The 21,331-nt window shown below is 45.9% G+C and overlaps 1 protein-coding gene across 1 annotated transcript; it reads left to right on the top strand.

The window, feature by feature from the left end:
• Positions 1 to 877: 877 nt before the first annotated feature.
• LOC120942955 lies at positions 878 to 20,070 on the top strand. The gene is made up of 6 exons (XM_040355947.1): positions 878 to 1,776; positions 6,831 to 7,072; positions 9,774 to 9,977; positions 13,080 to 13,108; positions 14,467 to 14,896; positions 19,731 to 20,070. The coding sequence occupies exons 1-6, from the start codon at positions 1,427 to 1,429 to the stop codon at positions 20,027 to 20,029; spliced, it is 1,554 nt and encodes a 517-aa protein (XP_040211881.1). The 5' UTR covers positions 878 to 1,426; the 3' UTR covers positions 20,030 to 20,070.
• The last annotated feature ends 1,261 nt before the right edge of the window (positions 20,071 to 21,331 follow it).

The raw sequence follows: 21,331 nt of genomic DNA, 5'->3' as shown, positions 1-21,331 counted from the left end.
GGGATTATTATCGGAGAAACGGGGTAGATATATTGCTAACATTTGCATCATGTTTAGTAGGTAAGGTTTCTAATGGACCCATTTCCCAAGTCAATAAATTAGAGTTTTAAATGGAGTGGATTGGTTTAATCAGGTAGTATGCGGGTATTCCGTCACTTCCTCGTTGCCGCAATGTCTCCTGGGAGCTTTTGTCATTGTTCCCAGGAGACATTGCGGAGGTCTGCCGCAAGTTATCGTATATTTAGAAAGAACTTTAAGCAAGTTCTTTCTAAATTCCGCGATAACTCGTGGGATTTAGGATTGGCTCGGGCGGCTCGGCTGCTCTCGTCCTGCAAAATGAACTGCGTTCCTGCTGTGAAAAAAGTGCAGGGACTCCGTTCCCACGCGTGCCCGCAGGACTTGAGCCCTGATACTTGAGTGTCTAAAGGCGGAGTTATGCACAGTTATGGTCAGGACTGGATAACGATGGGCAGCCAATGCTGTGGTACATGTAGCCACGAAGTGGCTGAAAGAAGATGGAGGAAATCTGCGGGTAACAAGAGTCAAAAACAGGTGTAAACTGGATTTCATGAACAAAAAAAAAAAAAAACTAAACAAAAAAATAAAATAAAAAGGATTACTGTACACAGCACTGCAGCAAACTAAATGTCATCTAGCCAAGGTTTAGATCTAGATTAATACCAATTGATTTCTCTTTTATGCTGATAATCACAAAGTATTTTGTTACATTAAAAGCAAAAATCTGTTGCCTTACATTGGAATCCAGGAAGTGTTGGATACAATAACACTACATGAGGGCAATAAGGATATCAGTTGTATTATACTCCGTCACCTTTGTATCTAGGCTCCTCCTTTCCTTGTAAACCTTGACCAGGTTCTAAAGTTTATGCCTCTGTGTCTAGAAGCATTCAGAGGGAGCCGTGTATTGTGTGTGATACTGGAAGAGACAAGAATCCAACATTTTTCGATCATCCATTGGAAGGGAACTTTACGTAATAACGTTGGGCCAGAATTAATAACAGAGACAGTGGCTGGACCCAAGGATCCGCCATAGAATGCATGGGATTTACCAGGACTAGGGAAGAGTGACCCACCTAAAAGACTACTGACCAAGTAAAAACCAAAATGGTAATGCAGACTTAACGGTCAACACAGAAAAGGTGCAAAAATAAAGAGAAATCAAATTTGGTGATGAAGGATTTAAGCTTCCTCTAAAACTTTATTAACCAATCACCCAATGAACGAACCCTACAAAGATCAGGAGGAGAAGAAGGACATAGAAAGTCCCAGCAGTGTGGCAGATAACTAAAAACCTCAGCAAGAAACAACGGATTGCGTCCTACCTTGTCAACCAGGCTGGAGCCCAACACAACCGGATAAAGCATCAGAAATCTTAGGACCTTATGTGTCAAGACGGCTAAAAACGATGGACAACGCTCAGAATTCCGACAAAGCTTCAGAGAAACAAGAAAAAGAAGCTGAAAATAAAAATGACAAGGTCACTCCAGAACCACCAACAGAAGACAAAAAGACACCACAGAGCGTCAAAAGTGTATCGGGCCCTGGAGATAGGAAGTCACGAGAAACTGTTGAGAAAAAAACAAAATCCTCTAAGATCCAGTTTAAACCACAATCAAAGCCAACGGAAAAACAAAAAGGAGAAGCAAAACCAAAAAACAAAGATGCAAGCAAGACACTGGTGTCCCCGAGAGATATGGTGACACCCAGAGACTTGGATGTAAAAGAGAATCAACCAGGAAAGGAAAAACGAGAACGGTAGGATGTGGTCTGTTAGTTTATGGCCACCAATTATTTTACAACTTTTTTTGTTACGGATGATATTTTTTTTTTACATTGTGTTTTCATACATTTTATGAGGGGGGATTGTAATGTTTATTCCTCCCTCCCCACATTCATTCACAGAACTCCTTGTATTCTGTGAGAAGAATATAAGATGTTTTATGACCAGAGGAGGTGTGAGTGATCTGATATCCTTTCTTTATTCTTTGTTTTCCATATTGGTTGTTTGAATGCACCTGCAGGTACAGCTCTGTCTAGGTAATGACATCTATCCTATACAAGTTGTAATAACATTTATACACACAAGCCTATACTACATACAGTATATACTGTCCTCAGGGGAGAAGGGGCCCTGCCCCAAGGGGAGATGGGGAACCTGACCCTAGGGGAGATGGGGCCCTGTCCTCAGGGGAGAAGGGGCCCTGTCCCCAGGTGAGAAGGGAGTCCTGTTCCTAGGGGAGATGGGGCCCTGTCTTTAGGGGAGAAGGGGCCCTGTCCTCAGGGGAGAAGGGGCCCTGCCCCCAGGGGAGATGGGGGTCCTGTCCCTAGGGGAGAAGAGAGTCCTGTCCCTAGGGGAGATGGGGCCCTGTCCTCAGGTGAGAAGGGGGTCCTGTCCCTAGGGGAGATGGGGCCCTGTCCTCAGGGGAGAAGGGGCCCTGCCCCCAGGGGAGAAGGGGGCCCTGTCCCCAAGTGAGATGGGGTCCCTGTCTCCAGGTGAGAAGGGGTCCCTGCCCCCAAGGGATTGAGTGGCTTATTGGATGATGTGTGTGGGGGATATGAGGTCATCTCACTCCCCATGACCAGGCTGCAAGGCACTCATCCATGGTCGCCTGGCCTCCCTGCAGCAGCATCACGGACTGGCAATCAGCATTACCTCCAAGGGAGATCTGTCATCTGTCAACAAAGGAACTCTCCCATGGGCCCATCGGGACCCATGGTAGGGCGGGCTCTGGAGCCAGGCCTTCTCATTCAACATCAGTGCCTGACCTCAAAAATGCACTTCTGGAAGAATGGTCAAACATTCCCATAGACACACTCCTAAACCTTGTGGACAGCCTTCCCAGAAGAGCTGAAGCTGTTATAGCTGCAAAAGATGCAAAAGGTGGGCCAACTCAATATTGAACCCGACTAAGACTGGGATGCCATTAAATCTCAGATCAAGGGACTAACATCTCTTAGTTAGTACAGCAATCTTTCAGGTGTTTTTTTTTCCGGCTCGCTGGGTTGAATGAAGAAAAAAATGGAATGTGTGTACCAGGCTTTACTGTCATAGCATTGGAAGGACTAGTGCCTCAAAGATCAGATAAAGGCAAGCAAAGGGCCACAATTTGGAGACCGCTGCTCTATAAGGAAAACACATTCCGTTTAGATTGCTGTGCACAATTTTTTCTCTTCCTGTTCCATAATTGTCCTTATCTGTGCTGGATTCTGTATGAGGAACTTATACAGGTAAATTGATTGGTATTTACAAGGAGTAAAGTACAAATGCCGCCCAAAGTAATAATTTGTCTTATTGGCCATAAAAGAGCGCCGATAACACCGGTGAATTCCCAGGTCTCTGTTCTGAATTCAGAATGACATGAATTTCTTTCTTTGAAGGTTGTTTTAATAAAAAGCAAATAATTCAGGAAGAGGAGAACATTTAACCTCTTGCCTACTCGGCACTTTCACCCCCTTCCTATTTATTATAGTAAAAAATATTGGGGTAGATTCAGGTACATTTGCACATTTTTTACGGAGGCGCAGCGCACCGTTTTGCCGCTGCGCCTCCGTAAATTACCTGCGCTACGCTCAATTCACGGAGCAGTAGCTCCGTAAATTGCGTGTGCGCACCGGAAAACTGCCCGTCGTAAGCGCGCGCAATTTAAATGATCCCATAGGGGGCGTGGATCATTTAAATTAGGCGCGTTCCCGTGCCGAGCGTAGTGCGCATGCTCCGTCGGGAAACTTTCCCGACGTGCATTGCGGTAAATGACTTCGCAAGGACGTCATTTGCTTCAAAGTGAACGTGAATGGCGTCCAGCGCCATGCACGATTCACTTATGCAAACAACGTAATTTTTCAAAAACGCGACGCGGGAACGACGGGTATACGTAGCATTGGCTGCCCCTGCTAATAGCATGGGCAGCCTTACGCAAAACCTGGCGTACACAAATGGCGCAAACTGCGTACGCAGGGCGCGCGTACGGTTGTGAATCGGCGTTAGTATGCAATTTGCATACTCTACGCTGACCACTACCGGAACGCCACCTAGCGGCCTGCGTAAGGAGGCTTATGCCAGTCATATCCTATGCTGCAGTCGGCGTATCGAGGTTCCTGAATCAGGAGCATTCGTTACTCCGGCACAAGTAAGCAATTGCGCTGCGTAACTATGGTTACACAAACGCAATTGCTTTTTGAATCTAGCCCAGTGTGTTTTTTTCAAAATTGTCGCTCTATTTTTGTTTATAGCACAAAGAATTAAAACCGCAGAGATGATCAAATACCACCAAAAGAAATCTCTATTTGTGGGGGGAAAAGGACGCCAATTTTGTATGGGAGCCACGTCGCACGACCGCGCAATTTTCATTCAAAGCGTGACAGTGCCGAAAACTGAAATTTCACCTGGGCAGGAAGGGGGTATATGTGCCCAATAGTCAAGTGGTTAATCACTTCTAGGCTTTTTATTTTTTGCAAAATAAATAAACTGGGATTTAAAAAATATATACATATTATTTTTTAGTTTCTGACAGAAAATGTAAATAAGTAAAGGATAGGCGGCACTGATGAGCAGCACCAATGGGTGGCACTAATGGGAACTAATGAGCAGCACTGATGGACACTGATGGATGGAACTGATGAGCAGGCACTGATGGGCACAGAATAGCTTTACTGATGGGCACTGTAATGGTCACCACCGTTTATGATCTTCCATTCCATCAATCATGACAGCTTATCTGACACTCCAACCATCCAACAGACACGATCCATTCCATTTCCTCAAAAATAACGAGACCGACAAGATCTGTGTTCCGAGTCAAATGAATGAATCTTTAATGGTACACTCTCAGCTTTTTATGCAGTTACAGGCATGTTACAGGGACAATGAAACTCTCCACCCACACATCACACAATGGGGGGCTTCAATACACCTTCTCTTAGACAATGACATTCAGTTGAGTTAATTATTAGTCATTACCCAGACAGCCTGTCTCCGCAACAATAAGTGATTCACCTGCATAATACACATTTCTATGTCAGACGTTTTGGCACCGATCTGACATAATTACTACAGTTGACAAGTACATTCCACACATAAAACAGTATTAGCATACATAATGAGAGGTCTTAGGAGCAGATCTAATTAGCACAACAGAATGCAATCACAGCTTTCATCACTACAGTAGCAGACTTAATTAGCATCTCAACAGCCTAGGTTAAACATTGAAGTAGACACTCTTATTGACCGGTTGTGGGTCAGCATTAACCAAACTGTAATATGTCCAGATCTCCTGCAAAACATGAATTATCAGTTATTAGTCACCCTATGCCCAAAAGGGGCACAGGGTCACCCTAGACCCAAGAGTCATTAGTGACGCTGGCACAGGAGTACCCCCCATCCTTCAAAAGTCTCTGGGTGTCACGGGTCATTCCATTACAGGCACAAATTGACATCACTGATGGGCACTGATTGGTGTCACTGATGGGCACAGAATGGCCTCACTGATGGGCACAAATTGACATCACTGATGGGCACAGACTGGCATCACTGCTGGGCAATTTTGGAGCTGCACTGATAATCAGTGCCCTGGTTATGTGTACAGGTCTCCCCTGTAAGGAAATGCCACCAATCGCCTTTCCTCTACTCACACTCTGTCAGTGTAAGGCGAGGAGAGCCGATTACCGGCACTTCCATGTTTACATGTGATCAGCTGTAATTGGACACAGCCGATCACATGGGTAAAGAGCCACGTCATTTCCCAGCAGGAAAACTGCCAGGAGAGCCTTTGGTCGGGAAAACCGACGTGTGTATGCTTCCCCTCAGTTTTCCTATCAGGAAAACAGCCAGGAATCCCGTTGGGAAAATAGAGAACCTCTCTCTATTTTCCCGTCGGGATTCCCAGCGTTTTTTTTCCCGCCAGATCTACTACTTACCTATGGGAAAGACTGCAAGGCAGTGCCGATGGAGCATACACACGGCTGGGATTCCGGGCCAAAGCTCCATGGCAGTTTTCTCGGCTGACTTTTTACCGCCGAGAAAACCGAGCGTGTGTACAGGGCTTTAGGGACAGTGTTTAGCATCAGGAAGAGGTTCCAGAGGAGTAGGGAAAATGCAGGGACTACGCCATCTACTTGCAGGAAACCTTCTCTTTGGGTGTAGACCGGCCAAGCTGCATTACGCTCCTCGTTGCAGTCACTGTCCGCATCTTTCAAGTCCACAGATCGCTGTTACAGTTCATAAGTGGCTCCAGATGGGTGTACCTTCCTATCGGGTCTGGTTGTATTGCGTTGAACTTTTTTTACAATACATTACTTAGCATTTATTTGCCTCCTGTGGGTGTACAAGATAGTGGGAAAGGGGTGGGCAGGACTATTAAATGAACCTGCTGCACTGCCATGAATAGAAAAAAGTATAAGTTCATTGTAACGTAATGTTGCATATTGTAGCATCTGCAGAGATGGCTCTAGGCTTTGTGAGGCCTTAGGCAAAACTTGACATGGGGCCCCACTCACACCCGTGATGGGAAAAATAATTCAAGGACAAGAGCCTCTTCTCCACCACCCTGGCCTGGTGATTTTGGGGGTCTGCGGGCAAGGGGCTTATCGGAATCTGGAAGCCCCCTTTAACAAGGCGGCCCCCAGATCTTGCGCTTTAATAACTAAGGGGCGGGGGGCATCTGTAAGTTCCACATTTCCATTTCACATTGCCAGATGTCTTCAGAATAGGATCAGTATTGGCATCTCCTGTGTCTTTTTCCATTCAGGTCACCTATAAAATATAGCTAACGTTCAGCCTTCAATAACATCCATTGTTTCTGTTTGTCTTTCAGTCACATGGCACTGCTTCTGTCCTGGGAGGTAAACTGGAACCTCCTTGGTATAGCAGCCCGCTTGACAAACGGTAATAAGCTCAGTGATTTCTCTTATGTGGCACTTTCACCTCCAACGAAAGACTCGGAATGGACACCTCCAGTGGACCAATCCTCGCTTGTCATCTTCTACTCTTCCCCCAAATCAGAGAGACCGCTATACCAGATGGAACGCTACCTGGATTACTGCAGCAGGAAAAAAGGTAATGCTGTCTATGCTGATAAGTGATATGTAAAAGAACCTACAGAGGAATTAAAATTGAAAAAAAAGGTGAAGCTGAAATTGGGAAGGCCTGGCAAACTTTAGCTGGTTGTAGGTGGAAAGTACCAAGGTTGATAACCATAGGCATGCACACAGGGTGTGCCGGAGGTGCCCAGGCAAACCCTAATCACCCCATGCACATTAGTATTATCGCTCTGTGTAGCAGCAGGAACATGTGAAAGATCTCCCTCTTACCGGCTCGGCCATAAGAGAAGTGCCTATGCTCATCTCTTTCACTGTGTCAGCAGGGAGATCAATGTGCCGGGTCTATAGAGGGCGCTGAAGCGCCATCCCCTCTGGCTCTCGCACCGCCACTGAAATAACGTAGATTCATGCATTGACCACGTCTACGGGCCTTCCTTTATCTAGATACACCACGTCTACAGGCCTTCCTTTATCTAGATACACCACGTCTACAGGCCTTCCTTTATCCAGATACACCACGTCTACGGGCCTTCATTTATCCAGATACACCACATCTACGGGCCTTCCTTTATCTAGATACACCACATCTATGGGCCTTCCTTTATCTAGATACACCACGTCTACGGGTCTTCCTTAATCCAGATACACCACGTCTACGGGCCTTCCTTTATCCAGATACACCACGTCTACGGGCCTTTCCTTATCCAGATACACCACGTCTACGGGCCTTCCTTTATCCAGATACACCACGTCTACGGGCCTTCCTTTATCCAGATACACCACGTCTACGGGCCTTCCTTTATCCAGATACACCACGTCTATGGACCTTCCTTTATCTAGATACACCACGTCTACAGGCCTTCCTTTATCTAGATACACCACATCTAGGGCACTTCCTTTATCTAGATACACCACATCTACGGGCCTTCCTTTATCTAGATACACCACGTCTACGGGCCTTCCTTTATCTAGATACACCACGTCTATGGACCTTCCTTTATCTAGATACACCACGTCTACAGGCCTTCCTTTATCTAGATACGCCACGTCTATGATCCTTCCTTTATCTAGATACACCACGTCTACGATCTTTCCTTTATCTAGATACACCACGTCTACCGGCTTTACTTTATCCAGATACACTACATCTACGGGCCTTCCTTTATCCAGATACACCACATCAACGGGCCTTCCTTTATCTAGATACACCACTTCTTCGGGCCTTCCTTTATCTAGATACACCACATCTACGGGCCTTCCTTTATCTATATACACCACGTCTACGGGCCTTCCTTTATCCAGATACACCACATCTATGGGCCTTCCTTTATCCAGATACACCACGTCTACGATCCTTCCTTTATCTAGATACACCACATCTACGGGCCTTCCTTTATCTAGATACACCACATCTACGATCCTTCCTTTATCCAGATACACCACATCAACAAGCCTTCCTTTATCTAGATACACCACGTCTACGGGCCTTTCTTTATCTAGATACACCACATCTATGGGCCTTCCTTTATCTAGATACACCACGTCTACGGGCCTTCCTTTATCTAGATACACCACGTCTACGGGCCTTCCTTTATCCAGATACACCACGTCTACAGACCTTCCTTTATCTAGATACACCACGTCTACGGGCCTTCCTTTATCTAGATACACCACGTCTACGGGCCTTCCTTTATCCAGATATACCACGTCTACGGGTCTTCCTTTATCCAGATACACCACATCTACGGGCCTTCCTTTATCTAGATACACCACGTCTACGGGTCTTCCTTAATCCAGATACACCACGTCTACCGGCCTTCCTTTATCCAGATACACCACGTCTACGGGCCTTCCTTTATCCAGATACACCACGTCTACGGGTCTTCCTTTATCGAGATACACCACGTCTACGGCCTTCCTTTATCCAGATACACCACGTCTACGGGCCTTCCTTTATCTAGATACACCACGTCTACGTGCCTTCCTCTATCCAGATACACCACATCTACGGGCCTTCCTTTATCTAGATACACCACATCTACGGGCCTTCCTTTATCTAGATACACCACGTCTACGGGCCTTCCTTTATCTAGATACACCACGTCTACGGGCCTTCCTTTATCTAGATATACCACATCTACGGGCCTTCCTTTATCCAGATACACCACATCTACGATCCTTCCTTTATCGAGATACACCACGTCTACGGGCCTTCCTTTATCCAGATACACCACGTCTACGGGCCTTTCCTTATCCAGATACACCACGTCTACGGGCCTTCCTTTATCCAGATACACCACGTCTACGGGCCTTCCTTTATCCAGATACACCACGTCTACGGGCCTTCCTTTATCCATATACACCACATCTACGATCCTTCCTTTATCCAGATACACCACGTCTACGGGCCTTCCTTTATCTAGATACACCACGTCTACGGGCCTTCCTTTATCCAGATACACCACGTCTACGGGCCTTCCTTTATCCAGATACACCACGTCTACGGCCTTCCTTTATCTAGATAAGCCACATCTATGCTTGTCAGAGCGCTAACACCATGTCATTTGGCACCCACCATTACCACGAGATCACTGTAGAAAGGATCAGTATTTGTATAGCAATGTTCAGTGTCCTTTGAAAAAAACATAAAAAAAATGGCTAGATGAAGATCATGGCTTTAAGTGACATTTTAGTTTTTTTTGCGTCACATCGATTAGGGCCAGGAAAAGTGATTGTGGTGATTGGAGAAGAAGAAGATGATGATGTGAATGAGAAGTGGAAAGAAAACCAATTTTCCAAAACTCTTGATCAGTTCAGATTTTCTCGGGCAGAGCTGGACTGGATCACCAGGGAAGATATTTTACAAGAGATGCTGGAAAAAATAGAGAAGCTGAGAAAATCCCTGATCAGTCCAACAACAGGTAAGTGTCTGCTTTAGGAGGATTTGTTGGTCAAGTTGTAAATAGCTAGTACACTAAAGGCAGAATGGCACGGCTGGGCACATCCACGTACCTGTACGTGGCCCTTTAAGCCCAGCCATGGGGGCCGCGTGCACGCGACCCGGTCCGAAGCTCCGTGACCGCGGCCGCGGGACCCGCGGCCCCGATCGCCGCTGGAGTCCCGCGATCGGTCCCCGGAGCTGAAGAACGAGGAGAGCTGTGTAAACACACCTTCCCCGTTCTTCAATGTGGCGCCGTCATTGATCGTGTGTTCCCTGATATAGGGAAACAGAATCAATGATGTCACACGTCCAGCCCCGCCCCCCTACAGTTAGAAACACATATGAGGTCACACTTAACCCCTTCAGCGCCCCCTAGTGGTTAACTCCCAAACTGCAAACAGTGCATTTTTATAGCATTTTTTGCTGTGAAAATGACAATGGTCCCAAAAATGTGTCAAAATTGTCCGATGTGTCCGCCGTAATGTCGTGGTCATGAAGAAAAATCGCTGATCGCCGCCATTAGTAGTAAAAAAAAAAATATTAATAAAAATGCAATAAAACTATCCCCTATTTTGTAAACACTATAAATTTTGCGCAAACCAATCGATAAACGCTTATTGCGATTTTTTTTACCAAAAAAAGGTAGAAGAATACGTATCGGCCTAAACTGAGGAAAAAATTTTTTTTTATATCTTTTTGGGGGATATTTATTATAGCAACAAGTAAAAAATATTGATTTTTTTTCAAAATTGTCGCTCTATTTTTGTTTATAGCGCAAAAAATAAAAATCGCAAAGGTGATCAAATACCACCAAACGAAAGCTCTATTTGTGGGAAAAAAAGGACGCCAATTTTGTTTGGGAGCCACGTCGCACGACCGCGCAATTGTCAGTTAAAGCGTCGCAGTGCCGAATCGCAAAAAGTGGTTAAAGTTAAATACATAATCATAACATCACATTACACATTAACTTCACATTGAAATCTAGTATTCCCCCTTTCCTTCCAAAAAAAGAAAAGAAAAGGGAGAGATCCCCGAAAATATCCTCCCCCAATTGCTACACTCACGCCCCGTAAACACGATCGGTTTTTTGGTTGGAAAAAAGTTGGATGGTTTTTCCGACGGAATTCATCTCAAGCCTGCCTTGCATACACACGATCGCACAAAAGTTCGGTGGACTTTTGACTGCCAAAAAAGCGGTGACGTAAAAAACTATGACGACCTGAGAAAATGAAGTTCAATGCTCCCGAGCATGCGTCGAATTGTTTCCGAGCACGCGTAGGAATTTTGCGCATTGGGATTTGCACACACGATAGGAAATTCCGATCAGTAATTTTTTTCCTGAAGGGAAAAAAGAGATCCTGCTCTCTATCTTTTTCCAGCAGTTTTTCCATTGGAAAAAGTCTGATGGAGCGCATACACACGGTCGGGATTCCCGACCAAAAGCTCTCATCAGACTTTTTCCAACAGAAAAAAACGATCGTGTATATGCGGCATCAGAGGCTCCTCTCTTCTCTTTTAGACCCCTTTCACACTGAAGCATTTTTACTGCGTTTTAGCGTTAAAAATAGCGCTCATAAAACGCTCATAAAACGCTCTCCATGCATCTCAATGGACCCTTTCACACTGAGTCCTGCAAGCAGCCTCTTTGGAGCAGCTTTTGGGCGCTGAAAAAAACGCTCCAAAATAGCCCCTCTCCATTGAAATGATTTGAAAGCGCTGTAAAAGCGCCTTACCCTTTCACACTGAGGCACTGCAAAAAGGCACTAAAACGTTAGGCCCCTTTCACACTGAGGAGTTTTTCAGGCAGTACAACGCTAAAAATAGCGCCTAAAGAAAAACTCCTGCCCAGCAATCTCAATGTGAAAGCCCGAGGGCTTTCACACTGAGGCAGGGCTGGACTGGGACAAGAATTTTGCCCTGGACTTCATCCAGACTGGGGCCCACTTTGACAGGTCTCTCCCACGGCCGCCTGACAACCCGCACACCCCCCCGGCCACCCAAGCCCCCTCTCCCCCTTCACTAGCCACTAGCCGTTCTACTTTATTAGAGTTGAATGGCTGGTACTCGTACTCTTATAGGCGGTACCAGTGGGGAAGCTAGACATTATTTCACCCGGGGCAAAGAATCAGTTTGGTGCCCCCCTTATGGGACAAGATTAGGCAGAAGTGAGAAACCCCCAGGCTATAGCTGTTGAGTCAGCTGTCTGTCCCCTCCCCCCTGCTCCTCTGGTCCTCCCCCCTGGCTTCTTTGCTCCCCCCAGGTGAGCTCTGCGGTGAGGGAGAGGAGGTGAGTGCTGCGGGAAGGGAGAGACAGAGGAGCGGAGGGGGGCGGCAGTCCGCTGTCACTGAAGCTGGCCCACTGAGCCATCGGCCCACCGGGAAACTCCCTGTAGTCCCAATGGCCAGTCCATCCCTGCACTGCGATGCGCTGGCGGGAGAGAAAAAAAATCTCCTGCAAGCAGCATCTTTGGGGCGGTGAGAAGAGCGGGGTGTATACCGCTCCTTCCCATTTAAAACAATAAGAAGCCGCTAGCGGGGGTTAATACCGCACCGCTAGTGGCCGAATCCCGCGGCAATTCCGACGGTATAGCGCCGCTATTTTTAGCGCCGCTATACCGCCACTGCGCCTCCCGCCCCAGTGTGAAAGGGGCCTTAGGGTCTTAGCGGTACTTTACCAGCACATTGGGATTGCAGATGAGGCTTCGCTCGAATAACGCTCGAAAAACGCCCCAGTGTGAAAGGGGCCTTATACTCTCCTGCTAGATTTTGCTTCTGATCCCCTTGTGGAGTCTTCCATTTGTGGAGGGACATTTTATGGTCACACAACCAATCACATCGCTATAATCTTTTTATATGGACTATAAACTGAAGGACCTATGAATAAATGGTTGTGGAACGAATCACTTGAGTTTCCATTATTTCTTATGGGGAAATTCGCTTTGATATACAAGTGCTTTGGATTACAAGCATGTTTCCAAGGGTGTATGAGGAAAGGGATGTGATTTTCGGAGGGCCTGGTCAAGTCACCAAGGCATTGGCAGATGCAGGAACTTTCTCTTACACTGATCTTCTCTTACTGACAGGTCTTCAAGAGAAACCAAGTGGAAATGAGGTAAGAGATTCCTCCATAGCAGTAAGTTCTTCACTGAAGAGAGATATGCAAATAATTATTATTAAAGTGGAAATTCAGTAATTTTTTAAATCTTCTTTCCTTGTTGTTGTTTTAACTTTAACTTACCAGTAAATCCCTTATACAGCCCACTTCCTGTTTCTTGTCTGGTCATTAGCCTAGGCCAGTGATGGAGAACCTCGGCACCCCAGAACTTTTGGAACTACATTTCCCATGATGCTCAACTACACTGCAGAGTGCATGAGCATCATGGGAAATGTAGTTCCAATACATTTGGGGTGCCAAGGTTCTCCCTCACTGGCCTAGGCTTATGACATCATGCACAGCTCTCTCTCTCACTCTCGTGAGAGTTTGCAAAGGAAGGGAGGGGGTGAAGGAGTCATAAGAGGGCCAATGAGAGCTGCCGAGCTGGAGGCGTGCCTCTGTGTGTCTGTGTAAATCCAGGAAGTGACCTTCAGCTGCCCACAGTTAAAATGGCCGCAGCCAGACTCAGTGGAGGGAGATTTCTGCAGCATATTTGGCAAATACAGAATCACAGTATATATAAAATAATATGCAAAGTGGTTGGAGGAAAGCTTCAAAATGGCAAGAATTTTTATTTTTTTTTACAAATTATGGGCCAGATCCACAGAAGAATTACGCCGGCGTATCTATTGATACGGCGCGTAATTTCAAAGTTCCCGCGTCGTATCTTTGTTTTGTATCTACAAAACAAGATACGACTGCATCTGGGCTCGATCCGACTGGTGTTCGTCTTAGTACGCCGTCGGATCGTAGGTGCACTTTTCCGCCGGCCGCTAGGTGTCGCTAGGCGTCGAATTCCGCGGCGAGTATGCAAATTAGCTAGATAGGGCGATCCACGAACGTACGTCCGGCCGGCGCATTTTTTTACGTCGTTTCCGTAAGGCTTTTTTTGGCGTATATGAGGCGTATCCTATGTTAAGTATGGTCGTCGTTCCCGCGTCGAATTTTGAATTTTTTACGTCGTTTGCGTAAGTCGTTCGCGAATAGGGCTTTGCGTAGAATGACATCACCGTCGTAAGGATTGGCTTGTTTCGGTTTATTTTCGAGCATGCGCACTGGAATACCCCCACAGACGCCCCCATCAAATCCATTTGAATTGCGCGCCCTTACGCCGCCAAATTTACACTACGTCGCCGTAACTTACGGCGCAAATTCTTTGAGGATTCGAAAAAAAAATATGTAAGTTACGGCGGCGTAGTGTATCAGAGATACGCTACGCCCGACGCAAATATGCGCCGATGTACGTGGATCTGCCCCTATGTCAGCAGACTGCAGTTCCTCTTTAAGTATTATTTATTTCTGTACTTTTACTTTAGGAAGTGAAGCAAGTGCCACAAATAACCGAGAAAATTCAACCGGCCAAACAAGTTAAGATGAAAAAACAAGAAACAAATAAGCAGAACAAGGACAACAAGGCGAAAATGCCAAAAACACAGAAAGAAACTCCATCAAAGATTAAAACACAACTAGAAAGGCACGAAAAGAAAAGGGAAGAAATGAGGCAGGCCGTCCGCATTGTGTCCTGGTCAAAGACCGACAGTCGTTGGCTGGTGGCCCTTCTCCGGTCTCCGTATTTCAGGGACGCAGTGAAGGATGTGGAGACCGTCAATGTGATCGGAGGTGAACTTGAGAAGATGACAGAACAGACCTCATCTGTCACCACTTACATTTTATATTTTAGCAAGGAAAGCCTGGAATTGTTTGGTTCTCAGCTACACAACAGTGTGAAGCTTCTGTCTACTTTTGGTAAGTCCAACAGTGACATCCACACCGTGAAAAAATGATACCTATGTGGGCTGCTGGCGGCTGGCGGCTCTAGGCTTTGTGAGGCCTTAGGCAAAACTTGACATGGGGGCCCCACTAACGCCATTGATGGGGAAAAATAATCCAAGGACAAGAGCCTCTTCCCCACAACCCTGGCCGGTGGTTGTGGGGGTTTGTGGGCAATGGGCTTTTCGGAATCTGGAAGCCCCCTTTAACAAGGCGGCCCCCAGATCCTGCTCTTTAATAACTAAGGGGCGGGGGCCACCCGATGATTTCACCTGGTGATCCCGCCCCTTGTGACGACATTGACTGAGGGCATGCTGGGTCATTGACGTCACAAGGGGTGGTGTCACCGATATTCACTGTTTTTTAGGGACGCTTTGGCTCATAACGCTGCCGGAGCACAGCAGCGTTAAGGTCCCCTGTCCCTAAAAACTGGGGTAATGCATTGGGCAAGATAGGCGGCCGCCAGGCCCCTGTGAGTGCGATGCCTTAGGCGACCGCCTAATTTGCCTAATTAAAGAGCCGCCTCTGGCTGCTGGCACTGAAGAGCAGTATATCAGTGCTTTAGTAAAAATGTGTAAAATGTCCAGCGCCTCAAAAGCATATACAGAAACACATATACAGTATATTACATTGAAGTCCAAAATGTTATTGCAAAAAAAAGAGAGAGGAAAAAAAGTCAAAAGGGAAAATAAAGTGCATAATTAGGCTGCATTCACACCTGAACGCGGCGTATTGTACTGCGATTTGCCGCGACAAATTGGGGCGTTTTGTCCCGTGATTTGACGTGACAAAACGCGTCGTTTTGTAGCCTAAAATACGCCGAAGCCGCCTGAAAAAAAGGGTCCGGGACATGTTTTGAGCTTCAGGCGTACGGCGTTCGGCGTGGAGATGTGAACCATCTCCATAGCCGACAATGTTAAATCACCCCTCCAGCGTATTTCAGGCAGCAATAGCGTCGGGCGTAAAAACGCCTAGGTGTGAATGGAGCCTTATGACACCAAAATTAGTGACACAGATCGTCTCAAGAGTGCTTCAGTGATCTCCCATCACCCATGTACGAAATACAAACTCACCAAAATGAATAACACACATTCTTCTCAAGAGTGCTTCATAGATCTCCCATTACCCATGTACGAAATGCAAACTCACCAAAATGAGTGGCTGCCACTACAGCAGCATAACCACCTTAATCCGCATGTTGCTCAGACACGGATAACCACTTAAAGGAACACTAAAGGCAAACAATGTTTTTTTTTTTTAAATAACAAACATGTTATACTTACCTCCGCTGTGCAGCTTGTTTTGCACAGAGTGGCCTCAAATCCTGTCTTCTGGGGTCCCTCGGCGGCTGTCTCGGCTCCTCCTCGCAAAAGCTCTCCACATTCATTTGAATGTTTGGGCTGTATGCCTGTTTCAATTAAACCAACTGACATCCACCAGTCTGACCATCTATCTGGAGGCTGTGGGCCAGATTCACAGAGACTTACGATGGCGTATCTCCAGATACACCGTTGTAAGTCCGATTGTGCGCCGTCGTATCTATGCGCCTGATTCATAGAATCAGTTACGCATAGATTTCCCTAAGATCCGACCGGCGTAAGTCTATTACACCGTCGTATCTTAGGCTGCATATTTACGCTGGCCGCTAGGTGGCGCTTCCGTCGATTTCAGCAAGGAATATGCAAATTAGGAAGATACGCCGATTCACAAACTTACGTCCACCCGGCGCATTTTTTACGTCGTTTACATTCGGCTTTTTCCGGCGTAGAGTTACCCCTGGGTCTATGAGGCGCAGCCAATGTTAAGTATGGCCGTCGTTCCCGCAATGAAATTTGAATTTTTTACGTCGTTTGTGTAAGTCGTTCGCGAATAGGGCTGGAAATAATTTACGTTCACGTCCAAAGCATGACGATTTGCCGACGTCATTTGGAGCATGCACAATGTCATATGTCCACGGATGGCGCATGCGCCGTGCGTTAAAAACGTCAAAAACGTAGGGTCACTACTATTTTACATAGTACACGCCCCCAACCAGCCTATTTTGAATTAGGCGGGGCTTACGCCGGCCCAGTTACACTGCGCCGCCGTAAGTTTAAGCGCAAGTTCTATGTGAATACACAACTTGCTGCTCAAACTTACGGCGGCGTAGTGTATCTGAGCTACGCTACGCCCGCCTAAAGATAGGCGATTCTACCTGAATCTGGACCTGTGTTCATATAGTGAGCCTGATTTCTACTTGGGTACATTACATCACAAAGTCTGATTGACTCACTAGGTGTACACCTATTTGAGTTCAATCCCTCCGGTAAGCTTTTGGTGTTTCTGGTGGTGGATCTTCTATCAATTTGTTTGACACAACATTTGATTTACATGTAAAGAAGAAGAAGATGCGCCAATCTAAGTGCAGTAAAAATAGAAAATGTAATAGGAATATGTATCACATACAGCCAAATGGCTACTCACAAAACTGGAGAGGTACAAGGCATGGTAATGGTAAAAGCAGGTCCGGTGTCACTGAAGGTGCTCCACGGTCCCTGGTCCTGAACAGAAATCCTCGGCAGGCAGGAGAGCGGGGTTTGAAGGAGATCCAGTGTCACCAAGAGCCACGGGGAAGCAGGAAACAGGAAGCGCTGATCAAGACGGCGTGCGTGTCAGCGTGGGGCGCACCGCTCCGTCCTTGCACCGGAAGTGACGTAGAACACGGAGCCAGCCAATGGGATGACGCGTTTCACAACCTCCGCTGTTTCTTCAGATCCATAATGTCCATAGAGAAAGGACGTACTTACTGACGTAGGGGATGAGGCAGGGTGTGTGCCAATGAGATCAGCTGGTCATCTCCTTCCTGTGTCATGACCTACAGTCTCTAAGGAAGTAGGACAGAAGCAATAGATACGTTTTAAATCATGGATGTAGGACAGTAAGTACGTCCTTTCTCTATGGACATTATGGAGCTGAAGAAACAGCGGAGGCTGTGAAACGTGTCATCCCATTGGCTGGCTTTTATGGACCATATACCATTATTTCACTGACCATTATTGTGTACACCCTAATAATCGTGCGCCATCTTGTCACATTTTTGTAACATTTGATTTACACCTATGATCCAATTGGTTGTCACTAAATATTTTGGATACTTTTTTATATTGGAACATTTTCAATTTTTTCACTTTCAAGGACACTTATTTGCTTTGGGCTTGTATATTGAGTTTATGTTATTAGTTAACTTATTTTATAGATGCAATATTTAATCTTAGGTTGTTCTAAGACCATTCACTTATTTGTTAGCGCTGCACTTTTCTACCTTTTTGTCACATATTGCAACTGATCCATTGCTGTGCTGCTATTTTGCTTTCTAGACAGTGCGGTGTATGTGTTTCCCCTTTATCACATTGCCGGCTGTGTTGATGTGCATGGCGGCAGCCTCATCATCTGGATATCAATGGAGCTTTTGTTCTTTGTTGTGTATCAGCATAACGATTGAATAGGAACAAAGAACAGAAGATTTTGGCCCGGATTCAGATACGAGTTACGACGGCGTATCTCCGGATACGCCGTCGAAACTCTGAGTGTGCGGGGTCGTATCTATGCGCCTGATTCTTAGAATCAGTTACGCATAGATTTCCCTAAGATCCGACCGGCGTAAGTCTCTTAGGCCCCATACACACCATAGAATCCATCCGCAGATAAATCCCAGCAAATGGGTTTCAGCGGATAGATCCTATGGTGTGTACACTCCAGCGGATCTTTTTCCGCAGATAAATCTCCCCTGGGATGGATTTCCAGCAGATGAATATTTGCTGACATGCTCAACAAATCCATCTGCTGAAGTCCATCCCAACGGATGGATCCGCTCGTCTGTACAGACTCACCGGATCCATCCGTCCAAAGGGATTCCCCGCACGCGTCGTAATGATTTGACGCATGCGTGGAATTCCTTATATGACAGCGTCGCGCCCGTCGCCGCGTCATAATCGCGGCGACGGCGCGACACGTCATCGCCAGAGGATTTCCGCGCGGATTTCAATGCGATGGTGAGTACGCTCCATCACATAGAAATCTGCAGAAATCTTTAAGAGGATTTATCCGCGGAAACGGTCCGCTGGACCGTATCCGCGGATAAATTCTCTCGTGTGTATGGGGCCTTACACCGTCGTATCTTAGGCTGCATATTTACGCTGGCCGCTAGGTGGCGCTTCCGTAGATTTACGCAAGGAATATGCAAATTAGGTAGATACGCCGATTCAGAAACGTACGTCCGCCCGGCGCATTTTTTTACGTCGTTTACGTTAGGCTTTTTCCGGCGCAAAGTTACCCCTGCTATATGAGGCGTATCCTATGTTAAGTATGGACGTCGGGCCAGCGTCGAATTTTCCGTCGATTACGTCGTTTGCGTAAGTCGTTCGCGAATAGGGCTGTACGTAAGTTACGTTCACGTCGAAAGCATTGCCTATTTGCGGCGTAATTTGGAGCATGCGCACTGGGATACGTTCACGGACGGCGCATGCGCCGTTAGTCAAAAACGTCATTTACGTGGGGTCAGCCTTCATTACCATACAACACGCCCACTGCATGGAGAATTTGAATTCCGCGTGCTTACGCCGGACCACATGCGCTACGCCGCCTTAACTTAGGGCGCAAGTTCTTTCTGAATACGGAACTTGCGTCTTAAGTTACGGCGGCGTAATGTATCTGAGATACGTTACGCCCGCCGATAGATCCGAAAATGTATCTGAATCCGGGCCCATAAGTCCATAAATGGTTTTGAAAATATTCCATGTAATAATCTCGCTGTAACTTTTTATTTTTGCAGAAAAGAAGAAAATAATGGTGGTGATAGATAATCTGGATAATAAATACACAGAGAAAGAAGTTACAAAACGCTACGCTGAATTACCAATCAGCAGCCTTTCCAAACACCTCTTTCTTTTCGGGACGAGGGAGATGGAGACGGATTATCTGACACATCTCACCAAGAAGCAGCAGGTCACCCAAGAGGCTGCACAAAAAATGACAAAGTTCCAAAATCTGATAAATCAGAGACGTAAGAGCTTCCGAATCATCGCCGTCTTTCTCTGTCTAGAAGTCGTTGAATTATTTTTAAATGAATGAAAGAAGTAGGCTGGATATTGCACACATTAACCATTTCAGCTCCTGAAAATGTTACCCCCTTTCTGACCAAGGCATTTTTTGCTATTGGGCAACCGAGCTACTTTAATTGGCGGTTGCACAGTCATGCAACGCCGTACCCAAACTAAATTTATATCATATTTGTTTTTGAAAACAAATAAAGCTTTCTTTTGGTGCTATTTAATCACTACTGTTTTTTTTTTTTTTTTTTACAATATAAACAAAAAAAGATCAAAAGATTTGAAAAAAAAATTAATAAAAATAAAACATATCCAATAAAAAAATTAAGAGAATCAAATGTTTTCATACATTTTGTTCAAAATGTATTCTGCCACATGCTTTTGGTCTTAACTACTTAAGACCCGGACCAAAATGCAGGTAAAGGACCCGGACAGTTTTTGCGATTCGGCACTGCGTCGCTTTAACTGACAATTGTGCGGTCCTGCGACGTGGCTCCCAAACAAAATTGGTGTCCTTTTTTTCCCCACAAATAGAGCTTTCTTTTGGTGGTATTTGATCACCTCTGCGGTTTTTATTTTTTGCGCTATAAACAAAAATAGAGCGACAATTTTGAAAAAAATGCAATATTTTTTTCCTTTTTGCTATAATAAATATCCCCCAAAAAGATATCAAAAAACGTTTTTTTTCCCCTCAGTTTAGGCCGATACGTATTCTTCTACCTATTTTTGGTAAAAAAAATTGCAATAAGCATTTATTGGTTGGTTTGCGCAAAATTTATAGCGTTTACAAAATAGGGGATAGTTTTATTGCATTTTTATTACTAATATTTTTTTTACTACTAATGGCGGCAATCAGAGATTTTTTTCGTGACCGCAACATTATGGCGGACACTTCGGACAATTTTGACACACTTTTTTGACAATTGTAATTTTCACAGCAAAAAATGCTATAAAAATGCATTGTTTACTGTGAAAATGACAATTGCAGTTTGGGAGTTAACCACTAGGGGGCGCTGAAGGGGTTAAGTGTGACCTCATATGTGTTTCTAACTGAAGTTGGGCGGGGCTGGACGTGGGACATCATTGATCGTGTTTCCCTATACCAGGAAACACATGATCAATAACGGCGCCACAGTGAAGAACGGGGAAGGTGTGTTTACACACGGCTCTCCTCGTTCTTCAGCTCCGGGGACCGATCGCGGGACTCCAGCGGCGATCGGGTCCGCAGGTCCCGCGGTCACGAAGCTTCGGACCGGGTCGCGGGCGCACGCCCGCGACCCACGGCTGTGCACTTAAAGAGGACGTACAGGTACGTGCATTCTGC

Source organism: Rana temporaria, chromosome 6 (genome assembly GCF_905171775.1).
Source record: "Rana temporaria chromosome 6, aRanTem1.1, whole genome shotgun sequence".
Taxonomy (NCBI): domain Eukaryota; kingdom Metazoa; phylum Chordata; class Amphibia; order Anura; family Ranidae; genus Rana; species Rana temporaria.
The sequence above is the reverse complement of the archived record's forward strand: the minus strand, read 5'-3'. Positions and strand labels throughout refer to the sequence as shown.